This window comes from Rosa rugosa, chromosome 2, assembly GCF_958449725.1.
Source record: "Rosa rugosa chromosome 2, drRosRugo1.1, whole genome shotgun sequence".
In the NCBI taxonomy this organism is placed as follows: Eukaryota; Viridiplantae; Streptophyta; class Magnoliopsida; order Rosales; family Rosaceae; genus Rosa; species Rosa rugosa.
The window spans coordinates 29,719,359-29,736,174 of record NC_084821.1 but is presented as its reverse complement, the minus strand read 5'-3'; the positions used below and the strand labels follow the sequence as shown (position 1 = coordinate 29,736,174).

The window sequence follows — 16,816 nt, the reverse complement described above, 5'->3', positions numbered from 1 at the left end:
GGTGGATCTATGTAGACTGAATTCAAGAAAGATTTGATCGAAAATTCGACATAATATCCCCTAAAAATGGACTACCTATAAACCTGTAAATCAACAATGCACTTCTAATATCATAAATATCCAATAACTTCCAAATAGGAACTCATGTTCTTCACAAAAACAACTTCCAATAATAGCCAATGAATAGATAAATTAAAGTGATGATAGGAGCATTTTAATGCGACGTTTTAAGTGTTATTTCCTTAAATAAATCCTTTTTCTTTAGGAGAGTTTTTATTTTTAGGAAGTTTCTATTTTTGGTAACTTTAATAAAAGTTTCTATTTTTAGGTCCCAAGGAGCAAACGAAGCTGAAATGAGCTCAAAAGAGAAAGAAAAGCTAGAGAACGTTGGAGAAGGCTAAGACAAGGCACAAGGGCTGCAAAAATGAGCTGAAACGAAGAAATGAAGTTTTCCTGGTCCAGCCAGGAAATCCTGTTTCAACCAGGAAACTCTGTTTAGAAGAGGAAACTTTGTCACGCAAGACTCCTAAGCCAACTAGGAAGCATGATCGAAATAATGAAGAAAAATGACGTTGAGAGAAGAGTCCTGGAGGCACTACGAGACCTTATGGCTTGAAGATGACACATGGAGGCCCAAGAATCTTCTAGATTAAAAGTGGATTTCGGCAAAATGGTGGAAGCCCAATTGATTTTGGGTTGTTGGCGTAAAAAGAGATATGTTTTTGTAATGTTAATGGTCCATGAAAAAACAATGTCATGCTGTTTACATATAACCAGTGGTTGGGAGGATCATTTTCTATATTTTTCTGTAATGCTAATAGTCCCTAAAAAACAATCAACAAAAAAAGCAGTCATTTTGTACATCTACTGATCAATGTACATAAGGGTTTTTTCTGTTTTTTTTTTTTTTTTTCCTTTCTATATCTTTCCAACTTTACATTCCGATTAATATGACGGTTGAAAAATTTGCAACATCACGCAGGATTGATCCTTAATATATACCAAAGAAGCCAAGGTTGTAGCTTAGAACTAAATGGTGTCTATGATAATTTACAGATGATCAAAGCCACAAACTACAAATTAACATGGATAAATATTTGCAATAGCATTTGCAACTTTCATCATAAAAAATGTATGTACCTGTAGACATAGATAGGATACAATATATTTTTCAAATTTTTTTACATAAAATATAAAAAAGAACAAACAACATACCTTTATAGATATCCAGGCCCGAGAGGAGTCCACTTTATTAATCATTTGGGAATCCCAAAACGGAAAATTAAGGAGCTCATCTTATTTGACTTATAGAGAAGCAAAAATACATGCATTGGACTGACTGATTTAACACATCGATTATTTGTGGAAAAGAACATGCTTTCCTTGTTTTTAGTCCAAAACATTGACAATCTGTACAGTTCTTTAGTCCAATAGTTGGTCTCAGTCAACCTGAATTTACCACATTCTTTCTTTCTCTTCATATTGGGCTTTGGATTTGGATCCAGCTGACCTGTTATTATTTGATCAGGAAAGGGATACACCATTGTCATGCACATCCCATCATTTTTGTTTTCACATCTATTTAATTACTTGCAGAAGTTTTTTTTTTTTTTTTCTCCTCCAATTATTCCCTCAAACTTTGCCTTATGCCCTTCTCATATAACTATAAGAAAAAAAGTGTAATGGCTACGGAGGGAAGCACTCCCAAACTCCTTGCAACCCAGATGAAAAGTGTCGCTCCACAACCACCCAAATCTGCTTCTATGGGACTGCAGTAGGAGATTGCAGCGTTAATGATTGCCGGTGATAATACGAACTGTTGTATACCGACTACACTGAATGAGGCCCGCGTTAATGAAATTCCTCAACTGTTCTTTCTTGCTCATAGTCTAATTATCATCTTTTGCATATCATGGTCATAGATTAATTAAGAGCTCATTGATTAATCATGGCTATTCTATTAAGGGATTTATTATTTTATTTTTTTTGTCATTTTTAGAGACTTATTGGGATTTTTAATCATATATTAGTATCTCGTCCGTTCAATTTTTACATCTCAAAGAGTAGAGTACTTTTGAAAAGACTAAGTCAAATTGACAATCATTAAGATACCAAACTAAATCAAATCAACGGACGAAAAAAAAATCTAAACCTAATACTACATAAGATTTCTTTTACATAAGCCAATGATGATACAAAACTACAAACTATGTTTAACTCCGTGTGCAAGGGTCACTCTCCTCTTCTCGTAGATACGGGCCAAGGAATTCGGATCTAATTAAGGCTTTTTTATTATGGTTTATAATGATTCTTCTAAGTTCATTTTGTTAAAAAAGTAAGAGTGTGTTTCTATTCATACCTCCATATTTTTCATATGGACCTCCACTTATTTTTGTACAAATTTAATTCTCATTCATCCCTCCAAACAAAAATCATAAGAAAAAAACAATGACCCAATCCTACCCCCTCCCTTGCTCCCTCCCTTCTCCTTCCCTCCCCTTCGATCTCTTTCAATCTCTTTCTCTTACTCGTACAAGTAGCTACGATTTTTTACCTCATTTAGAAGTTCATAGCTTATTGATATGTAATTATTAAACATGAAAATTTTATAATTGGAATAGTTGGTAGACGAGAAGTGGTCTATTAATATTCAATTATCAAATATGGAGTTTTAAATAGAATCATCCAAAGAGTAAATATATATTTAAAAAAAATATATCAAAAACAAAGAGTGTGCCCAGTACCATTTGGTCTAATGACATAATCTCTCTTTTGTAAGTGGGAGGTTGTGAGTTCGACTTACGAAAGACTAGTTGTAGCAGTTGTTTATTTGATAAAAAAAAAAACACACAGAGTGTGTTTTAAGTATTTAAGTGGGTTCATAAAATTATGTTGCAGCGTAGTCGTTAAATATTTAAGCGGGTACATCAAATTACGTGTTTTAAGTATTTAAGCGGGTACATCAAATTATGTTGCAGCGCAGTCGTTGAATATTTAAGTGGGTACATCAAATTACGTGTTTTAAGTATTTAAGCGGGTACATAAAATTACGTTGCAGCGCAGTCGTTGAATATTTAAGCGGGTACATTAAATTCATGACACGATTGGTTTCAGTAGTTGATTAAGATGCTTCCTGGTTGGCATGATGCAAGACTTTTCTAATGCTTTTTGGTTTCTGATTGATTGATTTCATTAAAATATGGTCGTTTTCCCACATGTGCGCAACTCAAATTCTTTACCAAGTGGGCAGGTGGCTCCCAAAACCAAATGCTTAGCTCGATCAACTAGAAGCTTCAAATTAACACGGCCTCCCTCTAGAAGCTCTAAACATCTTTAGTTCCATCACTTCCAGTTCCATGTGTGGCGTAGCTAGCTCAACCAGCATTTCTAATGGCTTTATTATATCAACTGTAATTAGGAAATGTACGTAGTTGAAAAAAAGTCATCCACTACGCTATCAGAGTAGCAAAATATCTATTCAAGGAAAGAGGATGTGATTTCTAGCTAGTGCATTAAATATCTAATAACCTTATTTTAATTTAAAGTTATAATTTCACCTAATTTTCAACAGTTAACTTGTATATCAAACTTATAATTAATTGCGAAAATTAGCAAGCACAAATTGTAAATTCACACTCTTTAATTTTATTAGATTTTTCATCTATAATTCAACCAGTTTCTTCGCCAAATTAGAGATTTTGTCGACACCACTGTTTTGTTCTCTTTCTTGTTCATATTAATACCCAAGGAGGCGGCTGCACGTGATTTGAAGGATTGGTTTTTTGACATGGTTGATTATTTAAACGTGGAGCAGTTTGACTGTTTTTTGCATGGCTTTATGCCTTTATGGATGATTTGGTGTGGAACGGAATGACATCATTTGGAAGGGCCACAGTTTCAAGCCCATGCACATTACTTATTGGTGTAGGCTCAGGGTTGAAGATTTTCGACTGTATCATCCAAAAGCTACTTGGAAAAGTTTCTACATGCACACTCAGTTATCAATATGGAAGCCAAAGCATGTAGAGCTGGTCTTCTTCTTGTTATACACTAAGGTTGGACGGAAATTAACATTGAAAGCAACTATGCTTTATGATTGCTGCACTCAATAGTACTGAGGAGAACTATTCAGAGGTAAGTCGAGTTTTGGATGATTGTAAAGTTTATCTTTCTGCTTTCCAGTCATGTAGAATTCAGCATATTGACCGTGAAGCAAATGGTGTTGCACACCTTGCTAATATTGATGGGTTGGATGATTTGCAGTTAGATGAGAGTCCTGCTATTATTCAGGATATTCTCTATAAGGATTATGTCACGGGGTTCAGGTTTTATGTCCCCCCCCCCCCCCGGTTGCAAAATATTAATATTAAAATTTATATTAATATAAAAAATGAAACCGGACGTGAGGCTGAGCTTCTCAGCTAGACTGGGTTCCAAATCCCTTTAAAAAAAAAAAAGGTTTTGAAAAGTTATTTAACTCGTTTTTTAAAATATTAATTTGTTGAATGATAGACACAATAACAAAACAATGGGCCCCATAAATGTTTGATTACTTACTAACGGAAATATATATGGAAAGTATTCAATTTGTTGGAACTTGGAAATTGTGCAAATTAGGGCTGGGCGTATGGACCCGAGAACCCGACCCAAACCGATCAAAAAAGCCCGATTCGGTTCGGTTTTGTGTTGGAAAATACCGGTTCGGTGCAAAGCCCGACCCGAATTACAATTTATCGGGTCAGTGTCGGGCTTGATATTTTTTTGGACCGAAAGACCGATACGAACCGAATCATCCTTCTGCTCTGCTCTTTCTTCATTCCCCTTCTTCCTCTGCTCTCTCTTCTGCTATCCTAGGTTGGATCACCTGCAAAAACTCCTTAAGCTTAGGATCAGCAATCTCATCCTCATCCTCACTCCTCTTCTCTCCCATGCCGCCCCGACTTTTCCTGATGGCCTCCTGAGCTTGAGATTGAAGTAGATCGAAGTAGAGAGGAGTAGATCAAAGTATATTGATGAAGAATGAACTGGAAGAAAGAGGAGAGTATTTGCAGTTGATGAAAGACGAGGAAGAGGAAAGGAGAAGAACTGCATAATGGGAATTGCTGCAGCTACCAAGGAGAAGAAAAGAATGAAGTCAAGGACCGGGTGGAAGGGAGGAGAAGAAAAGAAATGATGTCTCCACCACCAAGAAAAGCTGCCTCCCAAGCATTAAAGAAATAAAAAGTTGCTGCAGCTACCAAGGAGAAGAAAAGAAAGGACCGGGTGGAAGGGAGGAGAAGAAAAGAAAAGAAAAGTTGTCTCCACTTTCTTTGTCTCCACCCCCAAGAAAAGCTGCCTAGGATGAATAAATATAAACTTTGCACACAAGGTGTTGAGAGTGTCTCGTGCTTCCGTGGTTGGGGAGTAAGGCTTTTGTATTGGAGGTCGGAGGTTCAAACCTCGCCTCTTACCGATTTTGTGTATATTTTGCATATTATTGGACTTGCAGGCAAAGTTGGGAATTTGGGCCCAAAAAACCCGAAGACCGAACCGGCCCGTTTGGGGTCAGTTTCTATCGGTTTTCATTTTCGAAAAAGCCCGAACCGGCCCGAACAGATTATTTCGGGCTCGGTCTCGATTTTATCAAATTTCGGGCCCGGCCCGACTCGAGCCCAGGCCTAGTGTAAATTGACAATTTATGTCAATTTTTTTTTAAAGGATGTTAATTTTTGCGATTGTTTTTTTTTTTTGTTTGAAAGAAGGCAAAGCGTCAATATATTGATCAAAAGCCAGAATGACCCTTACATACCCTTCCGCTGCCATCTATAGACAGATAAGAAGATGTGTTAGTACCCACAGCGGTACATACAACTAGGTCACTCATTTGACATTAAGTACATCGAGATAGCGTGAATCCTCTATCGGTACTACTCCAGAAGATTCGCTAAAGGCACAAAAAGTCCGTAGGTCCCTAAGACATATTTGCATTTAAGCCTACATTTTCTTTTTCTTTTTTTAAATATTTTATTTTAGGTTGAATGTAATATAACTTCCGTTTTTTCAATTATCAAAAGGAACTTAATGTTTCTTTTGACTACTAGTTGCGTGGTGGAAGGACAAGGGATGAAATCTGCTGTCCCCAAAAATACTGTGCCAAACCAGTCCCCATGCATTCATTGGTCCACAAAGAATAAAATATGGAACAAAATATTAAGAAAATATTTTCTTAATCTTTATGGACCAATGAATGCATGGGGACAGGTTTGGCACAGGGTATTAGGGACAGCAGATTTCTTCCCGAAGGACAAATGAAACGAGAAGAAGAAAAACAGACGACACGGAAAAGGATGCACATATTTATTGGTCCAAGTGTGTGCCCTCGAGTTGAAGGAACTAGGAACTTACCCCATGCCACTACAGTAGTCTAGAAATAGTGCAGAGAAAGAGGTACGTAATGAGCCGAGGAGAAACCATTTCTAACAAATATGATATGTTTTTCTTTTTTCTTTTGTTTGGAAAAAACGTCCACCGCCTAGTGGCTACATCTAGAAGCCGGCGTGTTCAATCTCAAAAATTATGTTTTTATTAAAATTAACCATCTTTCTTTCTGATGATACAATTATCTAAGCACATATATATAATGTGCTACGATTGTGCTCTTTGTACATATGAAAGAACTCTGCAAACCTTTTCCTTTTGTATGTTATGTGATAGTTGGCACAGTTCTTTTCTTGATTTATTAACGTAGTTTTCCCAAAAAATCAGCTATATTGGTATTTGTTCGTCTTGTCTAACAAAAAGACATGTGAAGTGGAAGACAAACGTTTTTTGACTGTGCCCCTCTTAGGGTTTGTAACGCGGGAACATTGCTTTTAGCGAGGAAAAAAATTACGTAATTTGTATAAATTGCTACTTACATCTGAGTAAGGGGGAGTTGAATAATGTATTATGCTTTTTCACTACATAATTGAGAGTGAGATGCTACGTACGAACATTAAATTTAAATAAACTTACATGTAATTGCTAAGCGGAGAGGATTCCATGCACCAAGGTTCACTTGCACCAGCAGTGTGCAAGTCACGTGCACCGTTAGTTCAAACCCCAAAAGTTAATCGGTCTGTTAAGTGTTAATGAGAATGAAATGGAGATAAAATTATTTTTTTACTAAAAAATTTTACGAGTTGTTAGCAGACACCGAATCTAATGAGAACCGAAGGAAGTGCCCTACCATTGGTAGGGATAGTGGCGGGAATTCTCTTTCAGAATAAAAATAAGCACCGCTTCTAGAAGGGTCCAGATGGGATAGATGAGAAAGAGTTTTTACACCGCAAAGCATCGGAACGCAATGGAGGATATTATAGGGCGATTGGGTGGATGCTTCTAATTAGTGGGTCTTGATTCTGATGAGCTAGAAATGATGCATGTGGTTTTTGAGTCAAAAAAGCATGTAGTTTGATTCAAAAAGAAGCAAAGAAGACCGAGACGGAAAAGCGCATGAAAAGTTAGACCACCGCGGCCTCACAAGTTTAAAATCAAAACTGTCTGCGTTGAAATGTAAATGATGTCACTCGTGAGGTCATTAACAGGAAATTCCGGTCGCTAGTTTGGTTTAGGAGAAATTCTTGCGTAGGGGCACCTGCACCACGTGGTGATGCAGCCCTCCAATCAGAAGAAAGAAATTTATTATTCTTTTCCAAAACTGCCCCTGATTTTATGTGAAATATCCAAAATACCCCCCTACTTGGACACTGATTGGGCCGCCGCACTACCATGTGGTGCGGGTGCCGTACGGAAGTCTCTCTCTTGATTTAGTAGCACACGAGTCTCACCATCCTTAAATTAATTTTGTTAATGCCACGTGGACGTCTTATTTTTCAACAAACCATAGTATTTAAATTACGACACCTGTGACCAACAGAACACGTATTTAAGGAATATGGTGATTTCACGTGCCTGCCTCTGCTACTGCTGGTCTTTTCTTATTGTTTCGCTATTCCTCTAACCCCACATGCCAGAGTCGCTATAAAAGGGCAACACGAGACACAGTTTGCATATTCATTCCATTCCAGTCAACAAATATCCTACTAGGCTACTAGCTAGCTGTAATGGGTTCCATGACACTTCCCAAAGAGCTTCCCACCATAAATTTCTCCCTCCAGGACTTGAAGCCTGGCTCAAGCTCCTGGGCTTCCACCTGCAAACAAGTCCGCTATGCACTAGAAGAATACGGTTGCTTTGTTGCATTGTACCAACAAGTTTCCCCACAGCTTATGGACAATATCTTTGGCCAATCCAAGGATTTGTTCGAGGTTCCCCTCGAAAACAAAGTCAAGAACACCAGCGAGGAGCCTTACCGTGGCTATATCGGACCAAACCCGCTCATGCCGCTCTATGAAGGCATGGCCATTGATAACGTCACATCCCCACAAGAAACTCAAAAGTTCAGGGATCTCATGTGGCCTAACGGAAAGACCAAATTCTGGTACGTATCTACTTAAGTTCTTTTACTTAATAAACTAATTAGCCTTAATTTCTTCAAATTAATTAATAACCGGTTGTGTGTGTTCTTCCTTTGCTTGCAGCGAAATCACAGATCTATTTGCCAAGTTGCTCGGGGACTTGGAAAACACTGTGGAAAAGATGTTGTTCGAAAGCTTCGGGATACCCCAAGAGCAATATGAATCGTTGGCGAGTTCAAACAGTCATCTTCTTCGTTTTCTCAAGTATAGGACACCAGAAGAGAGTGACGCAAACATCAGGTTTCCGAGCCACACGGACAAGAACTTCACCACCATTGTTGTTCAGCATGATGTCGGTGGCCTCGAGGTTCTGACTAAGGATGGTGATTGGATTAGTGTTGAGTCTGCACCTTCTCAGTTCCTCTTCATGGCTGGTGATGGACTTCAGGTACTTAAATAACCTATTCCATTAATTTTTAAAACAAAGTTATGTGCCGCCTAAGAGCTCTATAATTTATAATAAATTTTCTAGTTAGTTGTATACTATGCCCGAGAGACGTACGGAAGGCAGGCTAAAAGCGTAAGGGCTAGAGTCTGCACGATCTTCATTCTAGTAACATATATTCCAAAATGGAAGAGAAAAAAAATAATTTACTGTCCCTATTGTAAGTGAAAACAAGGAAGGATCCATGAACCGGCTGCTCTCTGCAAAACAACAAATTAAGCAAATAATTATGCCTACTCTTAACATATATATATCTTGCTCCCTCTAGCTTTAGTTTTGTTTTGTACATGTAAACTAATCAATTTTTTTTTTCTCGGTTAGTTAACTACAATGTACGTAGGTCTTGTCACTAGCTAATACATTAAACTTTAAGTTTCGAATAAAGAATTGATTAAATTAATTTGAATAGTCATTTAATGATCTAATTTATTTGATAATAGGTATGGAGCAATGACAGAATAAAAGCATGCCAGCATCGAGTGAAGCACTGCGGAGACAAGACTCGATACTCGCTGGGAATGTTTACGTTTAACAATGGAGTATTCCAAGTGCCCAAAGAGTTAGTAGACGACAGCCACCCACTACTCTACAGGCAGTTTGACAGCCGTGGTTTCATAAGATTTTACACCACACCGGAGGCTAAGAAGGCAGAGTCGCCCATCAAAGCGTACTGCGGAGTTAAAAACTAGCCTATTCTCCACCCGAATGTTTACCTATAGAATAAATATACATCAGGTAGCTAGGAATGAGGATCCATGCTTTGCTTTGCGATCCCATATGCATCTGCTTTGCTTTTGCAGTTATGAGAGGTCAGGATTCATTGTCCATATAATATATATCACCATGTATCAATCTATTAAGAAATAAATTATGTATTATACAAAGAAAAATTCTACTATGGACCATAATACTTGGTCCACAGAAAACTCTTCAGTGTACAAGATAGTTTTGAGTCCCTGCCATCACGCATCTTCCATTATACGTGCCGTGCGCTACTGGAGTACTAGTTACTATGTACTGTTACGATATGGGCATATTGACTTGTAAGTCTTCCAAAATATCTATGATATGGGCATAAATCAGTCTTCCAAAATATCTCTGTGGTTTTGTTTTATGACTTGTCTCTGCCAAGGATCTTTGGCCTAATTTCCTAGAACTAATATGACATCATGTCACGTCTTTGCTTTTTTTTTTTTTTTTTTGACGACAGAAAAAACACGTCTTTGCTTCTTTACAGTCACTGCTTACTCTTTTACATACACCATCGGAGACAAACGAGTACTGCTTCAGTTAGCTCACTCTTCTATTAAGCAAACAAGTTGATCATATTCAAGCAAACGTTTTTCACATGACATCTATTGAAGATCGATGACATCCTCTAATAAACATTCATCGAAAATAAAAAATGGAAAAGACAAATGCTCGTATAAAAAGTAGTTGTACTATAATTAATTAATTATATATTGTTTAAGGACACATAATATATATGTCTAGCCTAAATTCTAGTTATTTGTTCCTGGGTGTAGTCTTGTAGATATCTTCTTAGATATCCTAAAAATTATACAATTATGTTTCTTTGCTTGTAATACTCTATATAAAGAGATCTCTATTATCAATAAAAGTACAATTCATTAATTCTCCCAATTCATTATGCTGTTTTCTCTCAGACAACGGTGTCAAAAATTGATATGCTAAAAGTAGCACGCAATTTAATCCTGAAAAATGTCATCATTAGTATATGGTAAATAGGGATCGTTCAAGCCGGGGATTGAGGGTAAACCTGTAATTGCATAAAAAAATAAAGAATTAATATAAGTACGAAATGTTATTTATAAAAATGTACAATATTACATAATATAGAAATTCGGGGATTTGGGATTAAAATCGAAAACTAAAAGAAATAAAATTAAAAAAATGTAAAAACATATATACAAGGGTGGAACGCAATGAACAAAGATCAAAACCACATCCTTATGTAAGAAATCCAATTACAAATCCTATAGTTGATTTTCTATGTCATGAGAAAGTTGACCATGTGAAACGTTAATAAGCAAACGATTTCCCAGCTTTTACTTTCCTTGAATAATTAATCTAAGTGAAAGCACATAAATTAATCCTATTGAACATGCAATCATAGTCTAAAAAGTTAGCTACTCAAGAACATATTCAATGCACGAAGAACAAAGAAAGAATGTCGATCAACTTTTTTTTTTTTTGAATGAAGGGCTGGTGCAGCTGCCCTCAAGCCTTTATTAATGAAACTATTAAATACAAGAGGGGGACATTGAGCCTAAACCCCTGATTACAATAAGCAACTAGAGTATGTCCCGAAATAATATCAGGAATCTCTACACAATACTTGTATTCTAACAAGCACCAACTAGCAAAGAGCGCTCTACTGGCTGCTTCATTTGCTTTGAAATAGCAGTGACATAACGGAAAGATAACTCGATATGTAACACGATTACAACGTAGCATAATTGCCAGCTTTAACACAGCTTTCCTACTATGTTGTCGCCAGATGATAAATCCGACGACACTTAGCTTCACCCTGCCACTAGGCGGTAGCGACCATTTGACGAAGCAAGGAACTCGCCGCCTACCCAAAGCAGACAAAGAAAGAATGTCAACTTAAGTGCACAACCTAGTATGAAAAAGTTCATCTATTTGCAATGCTCCTCAATTGACTTCGACTTTTGTTCAAAGCCTTTACTACTTATGATTTAGGGTTAAAAAAATATTAAGTGAATTGTTAACCTAAATCTAACTTCAATTACATGCAAATCCTAAAATTTTCGAACCAATTAAGATTAACATATAAAAGATTTCAATAAAGCAAAACCAATTGAGCAAACTCACATAAGCAACATGAAAATCAAATATAGAAATCGCAAATTTCATTCAAGCATAAAGACGGGCTTTAAACTTTGCCCTTAACGTTATGTGTTAAGTATAAATCATTGTTCATGAATTCAAACAAAGAAAAACAAAAGAGTTTACAAGGAAAAAAATTAAACTACACCGTGAAGGGATGAATGAAGAACACTTGAGACGTTGAACATTTGAATCTTGAAAGCAAGGCTTCAATGCTATAGCACAAGGGTGGATGATGGTGGCTAGGGCTTGCTCACGGCTTCTTCCTCTTCTCCTCTTTGCTTGAAAAGCGCAGAACCTTGAGAGCTAGAGAATGGAGAGAGTCTTGGCGTATGAAAAGAATGAAAGAATGTGTGCTTTAGCTCTTTTTAATTATTTGTTTTCCTTTTTTCTGATATTCTCTCTTCATTTAATATTTGTTTCCTTTTTTTTTCTTTTCAATCCTAAGGCCTCTCTACTTTCTTCCAGTTTCTTGACTTTTTTTTTTTTGGTGGTTCTAGTTGGACCTCCAAATTTGCTATGTGGACCTCCCATGCTTAGTATACCTCTAATTTACTTTTCAGAATACTTGAAAAGCTAAGTAGACCTCCTTATTTTTACCAAAACGCCCTTGAACATGAAATACAATAATCTGTTACTTTATTTTTTTATCTCTATCTTCAACCATGAGAAGAAGAAAAATCAAAATTACATGATATTGCTCTCTTATGAGTAGGTCTGTCCACCAAAATTAATCAGAGAGTTGGTTCTCGATCTTGATATGTTGTTGAAATCCCTTTGAATTTGCTAAAAGAAGGATTTCAAGGGTTTTGGGTTGGAAGATCGAGTATTAATAACTATATCATAATATTCAATTAATTTAGTTTAAAAAAATTCTAAATCCGATTGTTTTGAATGTACTTTTGTATTAAATGATGAGCCATGTATAGAAATTATTATTTTTACTTAATTATTTTAGGTAAATTATAAAACTATATAGGCAATATAAGGAAATTCCGGGAAAAAAAAAACAAATCAATATATTTGGTTGGAGGAGGTAAGAAGAGTATTCATTTATTTATTTTTCTATTTTTCTCTATTTGTCCTTATTTGTCTTTTCATGTAACTTGACAAAGTCTATTAATAATTGAAAAAAGTTGGAGGTCCAAATATCAAATTTGGAGGTCCAACTAGAACCACCCTTTTTTTTTCCCCTATTTTTCCTTCCTTGTTTATGTTTTTAGGCCTCCACCATTTTTTTTTCTATTTATACCAAACATTTTTTCTTAGTTCTTCTAATTGAGATCGTGATTAATTAATAAGACATCATGAGATCGTGATTAATAAGGCATCATTGAAATTTTTGTATTAGGCCTCTTAATTTTCAGGACGGGCCTGGGTGGGGATAGTGGGGCGAGAATTCTCTTTCAAAATAATAAATAGGCGCGGCTTCTAGAAGGGTCCAGATGGATAGATGAGAAAGAGTTTTTACAGGGAAAGCATTGGAATGCAATGGAGGATATTATAGGACGATTGGGTGGATGCTTCTAATTAGTGGGCATTGATTCTGATGAGCTAGAAATGCATGTGGTTTTTGAGTCAACAAAGCATGTATTATAATAAAACATTTGATTAAAAAAGAAGCAAAGAAGACGGAGACAGAAAAGCGCATGAAAAGTTAGACCACCGCGGCCTGCCGGCCTCGCAAGTCTAAAAACAAAACTGTTTGCGTTGAAATGTGAATGATGGGATCACTCGTGAGGTTAGCAAGCACCAGGAAATTCCGGTCGCTAGTTTGGTTTAGTAGTACACCAGTCTCACCATCCTTAATCAATTTATTAATGTCATGGACGTCTTATTTTTCAACAACTAGGTATGACGGCACCTGTGACCAACAGAAACACGAGTATATTAACCAATAATCAATTATTATTTAGGGAACATGGTTATTTAACGTGCCTACCTGAGCTACTACCGGTCTTTTCTTATTGTTTCCTTATTCCTTTAACCCACATGTGGAGCCATGCCAGAGTCACTATAAAAAGACAACACGAGACGCATGCAGTTTGCATATCCATTCCATTCCAGTCTCTCTAGCAACAAATATCCTACTAGCTAGCTAGCTGGAATGGGTTCCATGACACTTCCCAAAGAGCTTCCCACCATCAATTTCTCCCTCCAGGACTTGAAGCCTGGCTCAAGCTCCTGGGCTTCCACCTGCAAACAAATCCGCTATGCACTCGAAGAATACGGTTGCTTTGTGGCATTGTACCAACAAGTTTCCCCACAGCTTATGGACAATATCTTTGGCCAATCCAAGGATTTGTTCGAGGTTCCCCTCGAAAACAAAGTCAAGAACACCAGCGATGAGCCTTACCGTGGCTATATCGGACCAAACCCGCTCATGCCGCTCTATGAAGGCATGGCCATTGACAACGTCACATCCCCACAAGAAACTCAAAAGTTCAGCGATCTCATGTGGCCTAACGGAAAGACCAAATTCTGGTACGTATCTACTTAAGTTCTTTTACTTAATAAACTAATTAGCCTTAATTTGTTCAAATTAATTAATTACCGGTGTTGTGTGTTCTTCCTTTGCTTGCAGCGAAATCACAGATCTATTTGCCAAGTTGCTCGGGGATTTGGAAAACACTGTGGAAAAGATGTTGTTCGAAAGCTTCGGGATACCCCAAGAGCAATATGAATCGTTGGCGAGTTCAAACAGTCATCTTCTTCGTTTTCTCAAGTACAGGACACCAGAAGAGAGTGACGCAAACATCAGGTTTCCGAGCCACACGGACAAGAACTTCACCACCATTGTTGTTCAGCATGATGTCGGTGGCCTCGAGGTTCTGACTAAGGATGGTGATTGGATTAGTGTTGAGTCTGCACCTTCTCAGTTCCTCTTCATGGCTGGTGATGGACTTCAGGTACTTAAATAACCTATTCCATTAATCTTTAAAACAAAGTGATGTGCCGCCCAAGAGCTCTATAATTTATAATAAATTTTCTAGTTAGTTGTATACTATGCCCGGGAGACTTACAGAAGGCAGGCTAAAAGCGTTAAGGGCTAGAGTCTACACGATCTTCAATCTAGTAACATATATTCCAAAATGGAAGAGAAAAAAAGAAAAAGACAAAAAAAGAATTTACTGTCCCTATAGTAAGTGAGAACAAGGAAGGATCCGTGAACCGGCTAATCTCTGCAAAACAACAAAGCAAATAATCATGTCTACTCTTAACATATATCTAGCTCTCTAGCTTTATTTTTGTTTTATACATACAAACTAATCAAATTTTTTTTTTCTCAGTTACTTAACTACAATTTACGTAGGTTTTGTCACTAGCTAATACATAAAACTTTATGTTTTGATTAAAAAATTGATTAAATTAATTTGAATAGTTATTTAATGATTTAATTGATTTGTTAATAGGTATGGAGCAATGACAGAATAAAAGCATGCCAGCATCGAGTGAAGCACTGCGGAGACAAGACTCGATACTCGCTGGGAATGTTTACGTTTAACAATGGAGTATTCCAAGTGCCAAAAGAGTTAGTAGACGACAACCACCCACTCCTCTACAAGCAGTTCGACAGTCGTGGTTTCATAAGATTTTACACCACCCCGGAGGCTAAGAAGGCAGAGTCGCCCATCAAAGCGTACTGCGGTGTTAAAAACTAGCCTATTCTCCACCCGAATGTTTACCTATAGAATAAATATACATCAGGTAGCTAGGAATGAGGATCCATGCTTTGCTTTGCGATCCCATATGCATCTGCTTTGCTTTTGCGCGCAGTTTAAATTAATTATAAGTGGTTAGGATTCACTTTCTATGTAACATATATCACCGTCTATCAATCTATTAAGAAATAAATTATGTATTACGAGTATACAAGATGGTTTTGAGTCTCTGCCAAGAATCTTTGGCCTAATTTCCTTGCAGAAGAGGACAATCGCATGCTTGACATAACCTCTCTCATCATGCATCTTCCATTAAATGTGCCATGTGCACCTGAGGTACTATATATGGGCATATTGCACTACTACAGAAAATAGGTTTAAGGACATCCGAAAAACGTCATAAAAAACTTTAGATGACACGCTAAAAAAACATCATCTATCAAGGAGTCATTGTAAGTCATCTATTATGACGTTGAAAAAACGTTCTTAAATATCTACAAAGACACTGAAAAAGTGTCTGTTTCTATGAATAAACGTCCTCTAATATCTATAAGGACACTAAAAAAGTGTCCTTGTTTTTATGAATAAACATAACCTCTCTCATCATGCATCTTCCATTAAATGTGGCATGTGCACCTGGGTAATACAATGATATGAGCATATTGAGTCGTAAGTCTTCCTAAATATCTTTGCTTTTTTACAGTCACTGTTTACTCTTTAACATACACCACCGGACCGAAGACGTACGAGTACTGCTTCAGTTAGCTCACGCCTCTAGTCACGACAAACAAGTAGGGTTTCTATCTCAGAGCACATGCACCCATGAACTAAGGGTAATTGCTGATTTGCCAACTAAATTGGTAAACTAATTAACTACTCATCTGAAATTGGTAATTGCCTCCAGTTTACACAATACACAAATAAAAGACAATTTGACTATCAATCCACTATTCACACTTCAAATGTCATGCCCCGGAAATTCGTATTTATTTTCCAAGGATTTTCCGGAATCTAATTTTTGGTTATTGGACGGTTTCGTGGCTCGTGGATGGAGCGGAAGTGTTTCGGGCGAATAAATTTTCAGGAAGCGTCATTTTAGGGGGGGGCGCAAGGGTTGAATTTTTATACGTTTAGATTCTGTGAAAACTTCCTTTCACGAAAGTCGTAGAGCGCGTCGATACGAGTTCGTGGACATGTGGAACGAGGAAATCGGAGTTCGTATGAGAAAGTTATGAGCGATTGAAGTTTGGGGAAATTTTTATAAATAGAAGAAAATTCCGGATTTTTCATTAAATCCCAAAAGTTCCCTTTTTCTCATTTTCCTCCCCAGATTTCTC

At 37.0% G+C, this 16,816-nt stretch overlaps 2 protein-coding genes across 2 annotated transcripts; both read left to right on the top strand.

Annotated features, from left to right (window-relative positions):
* Positions 1–7,978: 7,978 nt before the first annotated feature.
* On the top strand, positions 7,979–9,922 carry LOC133731833 (deoxypodophyllotoxin synthase-like). Its single transcript, XM_062159256.1, has 3 exons — positions 7,979–8,461; positions 8,562–8,886; positions 9,384–9,922. The coding sequence occupies exons 1-3, from the start codon at positions 8,085–8,087 to the stop codon at positions 9,630–9,632; spliced, it is 951 nt and encodes a 316-aa protein (XP_062015240.1). The 5' UTR covers positions 7,979–8,084; the 3' UTR covers positions 9,633–9,922.
* Positions 9,923–13,854: 3,932 nt separating this feature from the next.
* On the top strand, positions 13,855–15,693 carry LOC133732246 (deoxypodophyllotoxin synthase-like). The gene is made up of 3 exons (XM_062159743.1): positions 13,855–14,301; positions 14,402–14,726; positions 15,231–15,693. Exons 1-3 carry the CDS (start codon positions 13,925–13,927, stop codon positions 15,477–15,479), a joined length of 951 nt encoding a protein of 316 aa, XP_062015727.1. The 5' UTR covers positions 13,855–13,924; the 3' UTR covers positions 15,480–15,693.
* Positions 15,694–16,816: the final 1,123 nt, after the last annotated feature.